General features: G+C 43.4%; 1 protein-coding gene across 1 annotated transcript; it reads right to left on the reverse strand.

Moving 5' to 3' along the window:
- Positions 1 to 577: 577 nt before the first annotated feature.
- Positions 578 to 9,677, reverse strand: gjc4b (gap junction protein gamma 4b). Its single transcript, XM_073474283.1, has 3 exons — positions 9,497 to 9,677; positions 2,094 to 3,247; positions 578 to 1,999 (listed from the first exon to the last, which is right to left on the reverse strand). Exons 2-3 carry the CDS (start codon positions 3,238 to 3,240, stop codon positions 1,986 to 1,988), a joined length of 1,161 nt encoding a protein of 386 aa, XP_073330384.1. The 5' UTR covers positions 3,241 to 3,247; positions 9,497 to 9,677; the 3' UTR covers positions 578 to 1,985.
- Between the last annotated feature and the right edge of the window lie 5,627 nt (positions 9,678 to 15,304).

Genomic DNA, 15,304 nt, shown 5'->3' on the forward strand with positions numbered 1-15,304 from the left:
TTTGATACTGGAGTACAGGGGGAGTGCTCTTCGTATAGGTGACTTTCATTTAATATTTACTTTAATTTTACTTTACTTTTACTCAGGTATGACTTTTGTGTACTCTACACAACACTGTCTGTTACATATCTTAGTCACATGGTTGATATGCACATTTGAGAGATCATTGCAAAATTGTGTGCACATTGGCATGTTTTGTTCCCAATATCGGTACCAGGGCTCCAAATATCGCATACCACTCTAGAATAAACACACGTCATTATGCCATATTTATCACAGATCATTATTTGTTCAGTTTAACTAAACCTACTTAAGTTGAACTTGGTATGAAACTAACTTTTGAACCCTTTGTACAACCAGTTTAGCTGAACCAAAATAAATCAGATAGTCAAAATGAGACAGCAACTTGTAAAATACAAAGATTTCTCTATGCATGTCTGTAAAAATAAAATAAAACAAGGTATTAATCATTTGCCGACTCTAGATGTGATGTTGCAGTTGCTTATACAACCAAAATGGACAAGTTTACTACTTCAAGGTAGGGAAAAAAACAGACTGAAACCACTTCAAAAACAGGTCTTTGTTGAAAAAATTTATTTTAAAAACTAACCACAAAAGTACTATCAATACAAAAAGTATAAAAAGTACAAAAAGCATTGCTCAAAAATAACTTGAGATGACAATATCCGAGCACTAATGGCACTGTGGGTATGATTCAGAATACAAAAGATGGCATCTTAGTAGAGCGCATTCAAGGCATTGAATTCACATTGAAATGATTTACATGAGTTTACAACCCTCATTAAGACTCTGGAGCAGTGACAACACTGACCCAGACATCAGCACTTTCAGAAATGGAACATGACCGACGGCTTTATCCCTCATTTAACCAACACATGGAATTAAATTTGGGGAACATTTGCTAGTCAAAACAATGTAAATGATAAATCTAAGCTGCAGGTTATTAAAAAGTTATTATTAAAACTTGTACCAAACCATCTTCAGAATGCAACATGGATTGAATCGGGCTTCGGGGGAGCTAAGACAGCAGTGAATGTCATTCTTTTAAAGTAAGCCACAGTGACAGAGCCTCTTGTTCAATACCACAATACTCAAAACTAATACAAAAATAAAGAACAGTATCAAATACACGTTTAAACATTACACAAGACAATATCAAGAGTTACATGTTTTTCTTCAAGCATTACCCAGGTTTGTTTATTCCTTTGGACAAAGGCACCCCAAGTGTGTTCCAGTTCCCGTCGAGGCACCAGGCTTGGGAATGTTGACTGGTGCGGTGCCAACAACTGAAAGCAACCTTTGTATGAAAATTAACACCTTAATAAAAAGTCTTCATCAGCATGACAATAACTCCAGTACCTTTCTTTTATGAGTGGTGCCTTGTCTGTTTACCTTTCGTTCTTGCATCCAGAAGCACTCGCTCGCTGATTCACTTCCTCACAAAAGTACAAACTCTTACACTTAAAAACACGCTTTTGTTCTCGCACTACGACTGGCTTGGCCTTACCTTAACAAAATGCCATAAAACAGAGTTCCAGTTTAGGTCTAAGGCAAACTTGAGATGCACTCACTGTGAGCTTCCATCAGAGGACAAACTCTTAAAAAATGACTAATAGATCTAAAGTCTCGTAATAAAAATATTAAAACATAAAAAGAATAGCTGCCCTGAGGGAGAAGTACATGTTAACCGTTCGGTAGTTTGTAAGCACTTTGGATCTTCAGACAGGCTGGTGGTCTCAAGTATTGCTGGGTTGAGACGACCACTCTCCTCCTCCACCTCCTTTGACTTGATGCTCGACCATGACTGGCCGTAACACTGGAAGGCTTGGGCTGACTTCATCCACCTCAAGCAAATTAATGTCACACGCTCGCACACACACTCACTCTCACTTTGATTCCCTTATGTCCGCTCACTGATCCTGATGTGAACTTAATCCTATAACGTCAGCTGTGCTGTTGAGAACCTATGCACGGAGACCTGTGGACAGAGAGAGACGTCGACGTCAGTGAAGCCCTTTGTTTTGATCACAGTTAAAGAATACAAATAAAAATCAAATGGTTTGAAGTCTCACCTTTCTCACATGTACTGCTCTGCTTCTCCTGGGCAAAGTTTAGTCTGTTCTGCTCAACAGCGGTGCCGTTGGATTCTGGGCTGCTGCTGCGCGACGGGCTGCTCTCCTCATTCTGGTAAGCCAGATCCAGATGCTGCTGGGCCAGTTTTAGGTGTCTGCGCAGCCTCTCCAGCTCCCGTGATGACGCCTCGTCCCCGAACGACTCGCGGCCCGAGTCTCCAAGGTTGTCCCTGAAACCCATTTTCCCCGATGGGTCCTTCTTCAGGGCTGTGTGGTAGCCTGGAGGCGCGGACGGCTGGCGGCAGATGGAGGACCTCTGGCTGGCCAGAGCCGGGTGACGGGGGGTGGGAGGCCGAGGCCGTGGTGCGCAAAAGCAGTCCCGAATGCCGCTGATACCGAGGTGAAGGATCTCCAGCATGGTGAAGAGCAGACACAGGGCGCTCACACCGTACATGATGAGCAGGAAGATGGTTTTCTCCGTAGGTCGCGAGACGAAGCAGTCCACTGTGTGCGGGCAAGGAGAGCGTGTGCATACATACGACGGAACGACTTCCAGCCCGTAGAGGATGTACTGTCCAAACAGGAACGAGGCCTCAAAGATGGCACGAGAAAACAGCTGAAACACGTAGACTTTCATCAGGCCATCCCGCTTGATGCGACGGCGTCCATCGTGCTTTTTGCTTGGCTTCTCCACAGTTTCCTTGTCTTTCTCTGGCTCAATCTCCTCCAGGATCATCGGGTCCTCCTCTCCGTTATCCTCCGCCTCCTCGTAGTCCCGGTTGGCCCCCCGGCTCACTATGGGCATCCTCTTCCTGGCCCTCGGCCGGTAGTCATCGTCCTCCATGCGGGCGATCTTGTGCATAGCAAAGCCAAGATACATGATGGTGGGGGTGGTGATCATAATCACCTGAAACACCCAAAAGCGAATGTGCGATAGCGGCGCGAACGCATCGTAGCACACATTCTCGCAACCAGGTTGCTGCGTGTTACACACAAATTTACTCTGTTCATCATAGTAGATCGACTCGCCTCCTACGGCCGTGAGCACGATGCGGAAGACGATTAGGAGGGTGAGCCAGATTTTGCCCACGAAGGTGGAGTGGTTGGAAATCTCGTCCAACAAACGAGTGAGGAAGCTCCAGCTCATCTTGAATCTGGAAAAGGAAAAGAAAGACAAATTTGTTACTCAAATGATACTTTTAAATCACCGACAATAAAAAGGAGAACATGCAGTATTATTTAGACAATTACAAAGCAAAGACAATAACAAATCAAAAGAACGTTCATGATCGAGGTGGCAGCTTAGACCAAATATTTCACAGAGATCTTAAATAAACACCACTCATTTCAATAACTTAAGTTTTATTATTAAATTTAGTTTGTCCCATTTTATAATCATTTCCCTTGACTGCTTGGGATTTTGCACAAGACAGCCACAGGGTGGTGCCGTTGTGTAACTATTGCAATGCCGAGATATCCAAGACCAGATCTCAGTGCTCTGACAACAGGCAAGCTCAGGCCAAGATCCCTGAGACGGTCTCAGTAGATGCCATCACCCAATCATGTAACCTCAACAACCTCAAGTTCTGAGCTCTGGCTCAGAGAAAGCATTCAAGTAGGTTAAAACTTCTGACTAAATGTCTTAAATTACCAGCAGACATATACAGTTGTATTCAGGGCTCAACACACCCTTAAAAAGAAGTGGTTGCCAGGGTTAAACTTTTGGTTCCCAGCACTAAATATACCGTTGCCATGTCTTAGTCACCTTACATTTTGCGTAATCAATATACTATGCGGCTACATGTCAGAACCTTTACAGATGTTGAATCATCTTTGGAGCCTCAACCTAATTATGTTGCGTCACTTTGTGTAATCTTCAATCCAGCTCAAAGATGCTGGGATATTTTGCCCCCCGGAAATTCTGTCTTTTCACCTCACCGTCTAACAACTTAAATTTGCTTCGCCACTGTCTAAAAACATGTCGGCATGTGTGGTGCCGACAGTAACAATATAACAGCAAATAATATATTAATGTAGGGATGCACAGTTTGTGGTTTGGTGGCAAGAACTGGGTGCCAATTTCACAAAATGGTTGCAAAATGCAACCGTTATGGTATTCTATAATCTATTAACCAATAGCCTGAACTAGGATTACCACAATTTCAATATTTCCTTTCCTGTGTTTCCTGTTTAATGCAAGACCAACGCTCTCTTAATATGAAACTTAAGGGTGTCCAGCACAGCACTCAGCTGTATAGTGTATCACTCCCACTTCAACATTTTCAATATTCCGGAAACCTCGGTCACATTTAATCGCCGATAGTTGCGGTTTACTAATATGAGTAAGGTGGCCGAAACAAAGTAAAAGAGCTGATAGTGGAAACCCTAAAGAGGTAATGAAGAGCTGCTGTGGTTTCACACCATGTGAGACCAACCTCATAACCAACTTCTGCTGAGTAATTATCGGCTTCTATAAACCACCAGGCCTGCAGCAAGTAGGTTAGCATCAAAAGAGTGTTTATTGTGACTTGGAAAAGATTACACCATTCCAACTCTCAGCTTCAGACCCATTTCATTACTTTCATTCTGTCTTTATTCTTAAGGACCGTTAGAAGCAAACAGCAGAGTCTTACAATCTTGGATTCCTTCTAGTAGCAGCTGCAGTTCTCGCGGCATTTCACCACATTAAACGGGTATCAAGGAGTTGATCGTTGATTCTGGGAATTCTTGCCCTTCCATGGCACAAGATGGGACACGTATTCCTAACAATACATCTTTACTGGTAGTCTGGTTCAATCTTCTAATCTCTTAATCTTCCTGCCTGGCCAGTCAATCTGGTAGATGTCAAAAACCAAAACCAACTATGCTTCATACACAAAAGAGACTCCACAAAGATTAAGGGTCATGCAAAAATTATGCAGTAAAGACACAAATTATTGACCCAAGTGTAATTTTTAATCATTAAGTTGCAGTCCTAGAAAGGGAACAAAGAACATCCTTAAACCAAATTATGAGCCACATTGTGAATTTAAATCCAGATGAAGTCCAATGAATTTAGTCAATACGACAAGTACAGAACCTTAACTTCAACCCACCAACTGCACTTTCAATCTTAATATTAAAGCAATGTTTTCCTCTTTTAATGGAACACTTAGGTGTAAATATTTGGTTGGGGCTTTGGGGTGGGGGGGGTCCTCCTAAGAAAATGTAATTTTAAAAAAAAAAATTTTAACAGTCCAAAATCCAGATGCGAAATTGCGTGTGTGTACAAAAAGTTGGAAAAGTCAGAGTGGATAATAAATAAACAAATGCACAAAAAGCTTAATGATAAAAACGTGCATGCCTCGAGACAGCTATACACCAGCACTATTAAATCCTGGGACAACGAACATATGGCATGCTTATTGGCTCACTGACGCTGATGAGATTAACTCCTGAGAGACTGAAACTTGTGATCAAATGACAAGACATTTTTCGATACACAGGAGTATTGAGGAAATTCGGTCAGTGCCACAAAAGTTCGATAGCCTGTCCTTTATTTGGCGGGTGGTGCCCAAACTGGCTTGGATGACTCATCTAACCCTTATAATGGTACGGAAAAATACTGTATAAAAAAGGCAGTGTTCAGCTCTGTAATGCACATGGAAGCACACAGTGCAGACAGGGTCTGGATATGAAGACATCTTCCATCAGTCCCAGGACTTGGATGAAGTCTTATTTATGGTCATATTCAGACCAGATAATAGGTCTTCTAAGTATTTCTTCTTATTTTCTAAAGATCTACGAGGGCTCTTTAATCCCAATTAATGTAATTAATGTGGTCAACCAGCTACAGTAAACTTAAATATGAGTGTATGATGGACATCATGGGTATGAATGCCCACGACTGTGGTCAAATTGAGAGATCTTTGGTCCGTCAATGTCAGACAATCCCGTAACAGACTAGTATCATCACAGATGACACATCACTTCCAACATGCTCCAGTGGAGATCCCTAGTAAGACCAGTTTCTACTGGGCGACTCCCAGGGTGTGAATGGGAGTCTGTTTGGATGTGACGTCCGGTGCTAAGGAAACCATCCTTAGATAAATAAATAGTTGGAACAAAACACGTTTCCATTGTGCAGAAGCAGCTCTAACAACGATCTGAAGAATGTTCAGCTGTAAGAGGCGGCTCACTTTCATGATTGATCCTGTATCTGCTCCATCAGACTCTTTGAGGAGATCATTGATTTTTTTTGTCTGTGGTGATTAAGTGTTCAAATTCTGCTTGTAATCTGTGTGTTTACATGCAAAAACAGAGAGGGAGAGGAGATAGCATGAGAATATCTACCAGTCTATGGAATTGATTGAACGCACCGTCAGGAATGTAAATATGCAGAAACAAATTTCTAATGCTCCCCTTCTTAGTTCTCTGTTGAGTCACTGCTTTTATGATGTTTGCCTATTTACTCCTCACAGTGACTGCAGTTGTCATTAACCTTCATCTGTGGCTTTCTGCAGTGCTGCGTGCCTGCTCCTGCTCCTGCTCCTGCATCCTGCGCCTACACCTGAACAACAGCGTGACGCCTATAGATAACTGACAAGCCTCTACTCAGTGGCGGTATGTGGTTTCAAACAGAGGTATGTTTCGCACCAACTCAATGACTATACGTGGGAAATCAAAGGTCGTGAGCCGCCTATCAGTTACCCTGAATTAAAGCTACAATGCTCTCCTGTCAGGCTGCGAGAGACGCGTAAATAATAGAAGTCAACGGCACACATCGCTGCTCGTAATCTAGGTTAACGGTTTGGATTTGCCCCCAGCTACTGTCACAGCCGACATCCATGTCGAAGGAAAACCACTGCTGCACATGCAGGCGCCTACGAGTGAGTGAGTGTGTGTGTGTGTCAAAGCCCTGCAGAGAGGCAGCTAATCAAACAAAACACAATCTAAACTTGAAGCTGAAATCTTAATTAACCAGTCGTGTGTGTTGTGCTGTGATGTTTTCTAGGCTGCCTATTTCTGACAGTGCAAACAAAGTCAATCAAACCTGAGATGTCAGAGGATCTGTGGCGATATTCCAACATTTTAGTGAAATGAACAACATTGGTAGATAAAAACCTCAGCTAGCTCTTTTAAGTCAATGGCGGACTCAAACAAATGGCAGGTTGAGTGTGCATGCTGTGTTTGGACTCCACTTAACCACAACATATAACTTTATGATGTGAAATTATAGGGTAGGTTTTGCCAGCTGGTCAGTTGAAGACACTTTTCCTTCAATAGGACAGCTGAGAACACAGAGGAGACACCATTTAAACATAATTTTGAGGACTTTTCCAGGCACTGAGGGCCACAATGTGTGGACAGCATGAACATACAATGAGAACTGGAAACAACACGAGAGGTGGAGCCCTGTTCATTCCTATGAAAGCTGCCCAGTGGTGCGGGAAGCCAAAGTTCGAAGAGGGTAATTCGACCCTCTTCTACCGAGAGTTTTGCCAGCTAACTTCCGGGTTAGCCCCCGGCTTAACTTGAATAGAAATAATATTATTCAATCTTGCAGCTCTTATAGATTTTCCAAATGTTATCTGACCAAAGAAGACATTTTAAGCCCCCCCCCCCCCCCCCAAAAAATAGGTTTGGTGGAAAGTTACAGCTTTCAGCTTTACACCTGCAGGGTTGAACTTCTGTCGCCCCCTTCAGGCCTCGAGAGTAATTCCACAAACACTTCAAATGTGTTTCGATTGCCAAACTTCTTTTTTCACACGTCAACGCTCTATAATTTCAAAACATGGGGCGTTCATGTCATAGAACAAAACATGAAAATCTCGTAACACTCTTAAAACACCTTATTTTGGACATTTAAACACAACTCATTTACTTTTAAAGACCAGGGAACTTTTTTGGCTAGACTTCAGTGACGTCTCATCCAGAGAATATCTTGGATTAAAGGCTATTTGCTGGAGCTTGAGATATTTGTTAGTCTTCGGCTGCACGTACTACCTCAAACAGACTGTAGGCTTTTTAATGGTGACATCTAGATGCTTGTGTATTCCCAGATAAGATTCTGGTCAGAAAATCTAACTTTTAACTGCATAAAACTTCACCACGTCAATTTTATGTCCTACATCTACTGAGGTGGAGTAGTCCTATATACACCACTCAAAATCAGTGGGAGAAACTGGGATATTTTAGCATTTCACTTGTTTATTCTGTGCCACATCTGAATTTTTATTTCACGACACATTACATTTAACTTTCATTGCACATATGCACCCACATCCCTGACTGTTTTTTTTTAGTAATGCATCTGTGGCACTTCAGTGAGGGGGGGGAACAGCCTGCTTCCAAGTCTGAAGCAAAGTAAAGCAGCAGAGATTGAGCAGTGGCTGAGCCCTGCTGAACAGAGGGGCTTTTGTGGCTCTCACATCTGGGAGACTAGTTATGGTTCTCCCTCCTCCTTTAACCCCAAAGCCCTGACGCTCAGAGGCCCTGAGCTCAGGAAGGAAAAGACTAAGAACCAGCATATGAGTCAAAATGAGGAGTCACTACGATGAAACTCACATTTTTATCTGCCCTGCCTATGACTAAGCTGGACACACACGTTGTTGTGTCTGGTGCAGGGAAAAAAAACAAAAAAAAACGTGAACTTAAGTCATGAAAGAAGACGCACGGTTCGGCTGTGTCAGATTCCTCTAATTGTTTGAGGACTATAATGTGAAATAGAAAACTAATCCACTTAGCACGAGGAGCACGAGAGGGAAGAAGGAGAAAAAAAAAATTCCTCCTCGTGCCAAGCGGGACAACGTCACCGCGGCGGCGCTGCGCATGCTCCCCAAACCACAAACTGACGGTTTCTTAAGATAACGGAGGAAACGTTTACGCCACATCTTTAATTAAAAACACCTCAACTTTTGTTTACGCGTATAAACTTGTCGGTGCAGCCGAGCTTTGCCTCTGAATGCGGGGTTTTATTTCACCCCGGGTGGAGGGGCAGCTGAGAGGGGGGAAAAAAACATCCGTGCGCGCTCCTCCATCACCAAATCCAGTCGACACAGCCGAGATGCCCGATAAAATTGCCAAAATACTCCGCATGCCGGCTGCGTTACGCAGGACTGATGGCGCAAATGTGCGCCAGATTAACGCAAATCACAATCAGCTCCGCACAATGCGCCTAATCTGTCCGGGACTGCGTTAATTAGCGCCAGCCCGTGCGCGTAAACTTAAGTTAGCCTCCAAACAATACATCCACACAGCCTGCCTCTGCGAACACACGTTATAAGAAGCGTTTAAATGATATTGCACGCTTAAAAAACAACTCACCCTCCCTCAAGTTGAAGCTCTAACTTCAGCCAAAAAAAACAAACAGAAACGCTGCGTGATGCTGCGTTACCGCGATTTGTTTGTGCGGGTTCGTTTACCTTCAGTTGTGATTTTAAAGGTCCTCTGCTTTGTCCTCCGGACGTCTCCTCAAAGTGTTTCTCCTTCGTTTTCTCTTGGTTAAAAAAACAAAAGCCCTCCCGCCTCATCTAATATCAAGCCATCCAGTTTTCCTTCCCTTCGCGAGGAGCCCTTCTCCAGCCGTGTGTTGTGCTGCGGGGTGAGGACAAAGAATGATATTCCCAAATCCCCCCCTCTTTTCTCCTCCCAGTTTCAGCCGGGCACCCCACCCCCTGTCTGCGCAGAGTGCAGGAAAACGATCAACTGCCAGCATTCCTGATGCAATCCTTGCTCCGTCTTAACTTTACCCCGGACTCAACAGGGAGAATAACTTGGGAGTCCAAAAAGTATAGTCCAAAAATCAGATAAGAATATATATAGTTACTGGAAAATAAAAACATGCTCCTGAAAATAACTTTCAAACAATGTGAGGTTTTGATTTTTGCCAACAGAGGAAACAAAACCAGAGTTTTAAACCCACACAGAGTTTAAAAACCAGCCAATTCCCCTCAAGTGAGTTAGAAACTGAAGAAGCCTCATAGATGAGAGGTGAAGCGTCCAGTTGCCTACGATACAGCACCTAGATTTACCTGGATGACTGAGCACCTTCATCAACAAAACCTCTGGTGGTGCTTCATGTCACAACCTGCAGATGTGTAACTATGCCCTCATGGCTTCGAGCTGTAGGTGAAGATAACAGCCCTCACAACACACAAGAGGTTTTTTTTTTAATGGTCTGTGAGGCAGCGTAACCCTTGTTTCAGCAGAGGATGTGGAACAAAACACAGCCTCAGTGACACGGAGTCCACCTCTTCCTGCTGATGCAGACATTCGGAAGTTGTTGCCATTTGAGGCCCCTTCCTCCATGTCACACTTTCTTTGACAAGGGTCGCACGTGCCTGTCCTCAACCCCCGCTCTGACCGTCTTGTTGAGGCTGCATCCGACACTAAATAACGTTCATTACCAGAGGACAAAGTGGGGTTCATGCTATTTGAAGCCAGGGTTTACAGTCGGGCTTTAAAAGGGGGCCCGGAGCCGTAGTGACACAAATCAAACCCGATCACCAGAGTAAATGTTGGCTTGTTTCTGCAAACCACAGATGCTGAATGCCAACATTTCAAATTTATGCTGTGACAACGCTGTGAAATCACTTGGTTAGGGTCCGGAGAGTATAATGGTTTGAGTTCAAATGAACAGTGTTGTTGCCAGAAAAACAGCTGCTTTTGTTGCCATAAAGAAGACAGCAATATGTCCTGTTGTCTTGATTTAAAATAACCACTTTCGTCGCCAAAATCACACTAAGAAATACCTGCTTTTGTTGCCAGAAAGAGGAAGCAAAATGTCCTGAAGTCTGTCTAAAAAATACCCGCTTTTGTCACAAGGAAGAGCTGCAGGATATCCTCACATCGGGCAACAAATTACCCACTTTTGTCGGCAACATCACGCAAAAAAATACCCGCCTCTGTCGCCATAAAGACGGCTGCAAAATGTCCCAGCTGTCTTGGTAAAAAATAAGATGGCTGCTACATGTCCCATCATCTGGCTAAAACGTACCTGCTTTTGTTTACCAGAAAGACGGCAGCAAAACGTTCAGACGTCTCGCTATAAAATATCCGCTTTCATCACCAGAAATATGGCTGCACTATGTCTCGAGGTCATGCTTTTTTGCCAAAAAGGCGGCTGTTGTTGTTGTCTTGCTGAAAAATGACTTTTTTTTTCATCAGAAAGATGGCTGTAGAATATCCCGACCTGCTTTTGATGCCAAAAAGACGACATATTTTCTGACAACTCTGCGAAAAATACACACTTTTATTGCCTCAATGATGGCTGCACATGTCCCGAGGTCACACTAAATAATACCTGTTTTTGTCACCAGAAAATGGCTGCCAACGGTTCTCTTGAGGTGGTGTCAAACAGGGCTCGGTCTGCTTAGCAGCCATCTCGCCACCTGTCATCAGGTTACCCAGCACGTACACGTGTTATCAGAACTCCATCACTTTATTGTAGAAATGTTGCTATGATGTGCATGAAACAAAGATATTCAGACTTTCAGTGGTTTGCAGAAACATTCAGATATCTGACCTCAGCACTATGAGGACTATTGTTAGAAAAAATAAATCATGTGCAGCCTGGCATTAGCCTTACACTCAATCAGTGGTGAGGTGTCCTTTAAGCAACTGAATTTCCAGTAGGCTTACACTGCACTTTCCCCAGAGGAGTGACTCCAATGAGATATGTGCGGTTCCCCAGATTGAATACTGCAGGCATCCAGTCAGCATCAGTCTCCCGAGGTCGTCGCTCAAATTAAACGATCACACTGCTCTGCCCGGATCCCCCGAAATGCCAGTCTTTCACTGCTTACCCACCTCCCCGAAGGAAAAAACGCAGACAAAGCCACATCTACTCTATTTTTCACGTATTGCTGCAAATATCGGGGACTGTTGCGCTCTTTTTCTTTCATGATTTTCTGGCAACAGCGCATTATTACAAGCAGCAGTTATTGTTTAATATCTGCTGCAAACAGGAGGTCAGTGGAGGAATGCAAAGCCCTTCCCCCTTCTCAGAGAGCAGCGAGGCTCTATTGTGAGCCACAAGCGTGCTTTTATTCATAGGGTGCAAAGTGGGGTGCCCTGGTAAACCACAGTCCAAATGACAGAGGGAGATAATCTGGAGACCGAGCAGCCAAGCCTCGTGCTTCCTTCAGACCATGAGCTCCAGTTAGCTCTCTTGTCGCTAACACACAATACATTTTTGTGTGTGCAGTTGTTCCTGGTTGGGATCTTAAGCTTGTTTTGAATTAAGATAAAAGGATGGACATGAACAGTTTTCCCTGAATACACCCCAACACCACAAAGATGGTTCATCTGCACATATAAAGAACAACACTGTTCCCTTTGTTACTGTACTGTAATAGCCTCTTGAACTCAACTCTGCTTTTTCAGTTCCTTCCAAGTCTTTTTTTACATCCTGATGTTTGACATACAATCCGGCTCAAAGCAGCTGGCTTGATTACCCAACAGAGGAGACCTCAACATCCATCTATTGTTGTGGTCTTTCAGCGTGGGCGTCAAAGTTTGTAAAAAACACAAATAGCATTTTATGATTCAGCCACATTGCCGTGGATATGGTCTAACACGACTCGAATGTTGCTGCTTTTCCCCTCTTTGCGTTTCACCGCACGAAAAGCGTGTCTGGACTGGCTGCTCTTTATGACTTATTGCTAACAGACATGTTTTTCTTCGTGGTGACAGCCCCGCAGATATGATGTCGCAACATTTCCGAAGAGGTGAAAGGGCTTTGCTCAAGAGTTGCCCTCTTGTTTGCTTCAGAACCTGACCCACTGTGAATCATCCCCTTGTGATGTTTGCTTTGCTGCCCCACACACACACACACACACACGCACGCACGGACACACTTTTGATGAAAGAGTCTGCCTTTAACTGGTTTTGTGCCTGAGCGCTTGTGCAAGTTCTACTAGGAAAAAGCCATAATGTTCCCCTTCAAGCACTCATGATCAGCTCCTTTGTCAGCAGAAGGAGCTGAAACGCTTGAGAGGGCCAAGAAGATGGAAAAAAATATGGCTTTCTCTCCGGATCTCAGCCGCTGACAGCTGTGCTTGTGTTTCCTCAGCTACCCCTTTGGAGGAGACGGTGTGCGCATTCATCACAAGGGACTCCCTTCCTCTCTTAAAAGGACAGTTCACCCCAAAACAAAAATACATATTTTCCTCTTACCTGGAGTACGATTTATCCATCTACATTGCTTTCAGTGTGAGTCGCCATTTTTGGGAGAGACATCAGCCGTCTCTTGAATATAATAGAAGTAGATGGCACTCAGCGCAAAGCACCAAACATGATATTTGATAAAGTCAACAGGAGAAATAATGACCTGGATATAAACACTCCAGCAGTGTCCTTTGACATGGCAGCGAATGCAGATTTCACCTATTGACATTAAAAACAAAAACCCGGTTGTTTTTAACAAGGTGGCACCCAAATGCTACAGTCATATCGGGGTATCTGAGGTAGCAGAAATGCTTGCTGCATGCTGGTTTCAATCTTTTAACTTGCATTCTTCAGGCAGTCTCCCTGCCAACACACCCAGGAAAATGCACAGGGCGCTACTCATTTTATTATTTTATTGGCATTAGCACAAGTTAACCTGGCAACCGTCCAAGCTGACTTTAGAAAAAATGACCAGCCAGGACTTCGCTGTGGGACAGAAAGGAATTCCTTTCTCCTGCAGCCTGGCTGTCAGTCGTTAAAGTTTTTTATATTATTGGTTATTATTTATTCCTTTGTTCCACCGTCCATAGTTGTGTAAATGAGACCCTTTATGAAGAAGACAAAGTTAATGTTCAGGTAGCAGATCTAACTGCACCTGTAAGGATATTATGCATAATAAGAGTACTTAAGTTCAGCCTGCGTTGTTACTTTTTAATTCACAGTACCACGGGGAAGTTGAGTTTCCTGCCAGCAAGACTAATGCGTTCCATCTGTGTGTTGTTTAGGAGTATCCAAAATAATGCCTAATAAGGTTGTGCCTCAGATCAGACTGACTCAGTTTAACTTAACCTCAAAACATAACACGTACAGAAGGATTGGACTGATTGTCACTGATGGAGACGAGTTTGGACTCCATCACAGCAGAATAAAACAGTACGGGCAGTAAAATATGCTGGGAGGCCTGTAAGCATGTTTTATGATCAACATTTATCACACCTTCAGTCACATATGTATTTAACAAGCAGAGGTGTTTGTGGCGTGCATGCCAAGGAGAGTCGGTGTAATTACTGAGACCACAAATTGCTTATGAAAAAAACTAATTTTGGAAGTCTGTATTTTTAAAAACCACAAGAGTCTGACCTTTATTAATTATCCAGAAATGTGCTCCAAACACCATCAGTCCTCGCTGTATAGTGAGTAAGAGAAAGGTCATGATTTAAAGTTTCATGTTTGGGGGGAAGGTGAGAAAGTTGTTTAGACGCTTTCGGTGTCCATGTTGCTCCAACATTCCGTCATGACGCACAGGAATACACCGAAGTCGGAAGATTGTCTTCCCAACTTGGGAAATGGGACGATCTGAGGAGCATGGCTAGACACTGAAATGTGACTGAACACAGTCTCTAAGCCCGACGGAGGTCAGATTGAAAACAGAGGATCCACTACAGAGGTGATTTACAGCAGCTCAAACCAGGACTATGACTGGAGAAGACATGGCAGGCGGGGAAGGGAGAGGTGTGTAGCGGCAAAGGAGAGCGAGAGTCTGGCATCAGCAGCAGGTGAAAACAGCATCTAGAGCCAGAATGTTTTCACATCTTACTCGGTCAATTGAGGATTTATTTCAACCAATCCAGATGATGATGATTGTGGAAAGACAAACCAAGACTGGTTCAGTGAGTTTTATTTATTGAAAGTTTGTTTTAGACAAGTAAGCTTGTCTTTGTTCGTTAGAAGAGAGAAGCTTGAATTCAGAAACTGTATGGTTGTATTTTTGTGTTTGGTAATGAATATAGAAGTAAGATTATTTTATTTCTTGACATTTTGTGCAATTATTTCAGCTTTTGACCAGCTGAAAACTTGTGGACTCACTTGTTAGCATGCTAACTTTTGACATATCGTCCACGCTTCTTCACACTCCGTTGATAAAGTTCATTTTTGAGTGTTGTAAACAAAAACACAAGCCATATCTTACAAATTGCTCCTTTAAGTTCTCTGCATTTTGACATTGAAGGTACTTGAAGACATTCCTCTGCCTGGTTTACTGCTCATTCCTCGCTGGTTTACTG

The sequence above is a fragment of the Pagrus major genome, chromosome 9, assembly GCF_040436345.1.
Source record: "Pagrus major chromosome 9, Pma_NU_1.0".
Lineage (NCBI taxonomy): Eukaryota > Metazoa > Chordata > Actinopteri > Spariformes > Sparidae > Pagrus > Pagrus major.

What these genes read in the sequence shown, in the direction of transcription:
- gjc4b (XM_073474283.1), bottom strand. Translation starts at nt 3,240, where the DNA reads ATGAGCTGGAGCTTCCTCACTCGTTTGTTGGACGAGATTTCCAACCAC.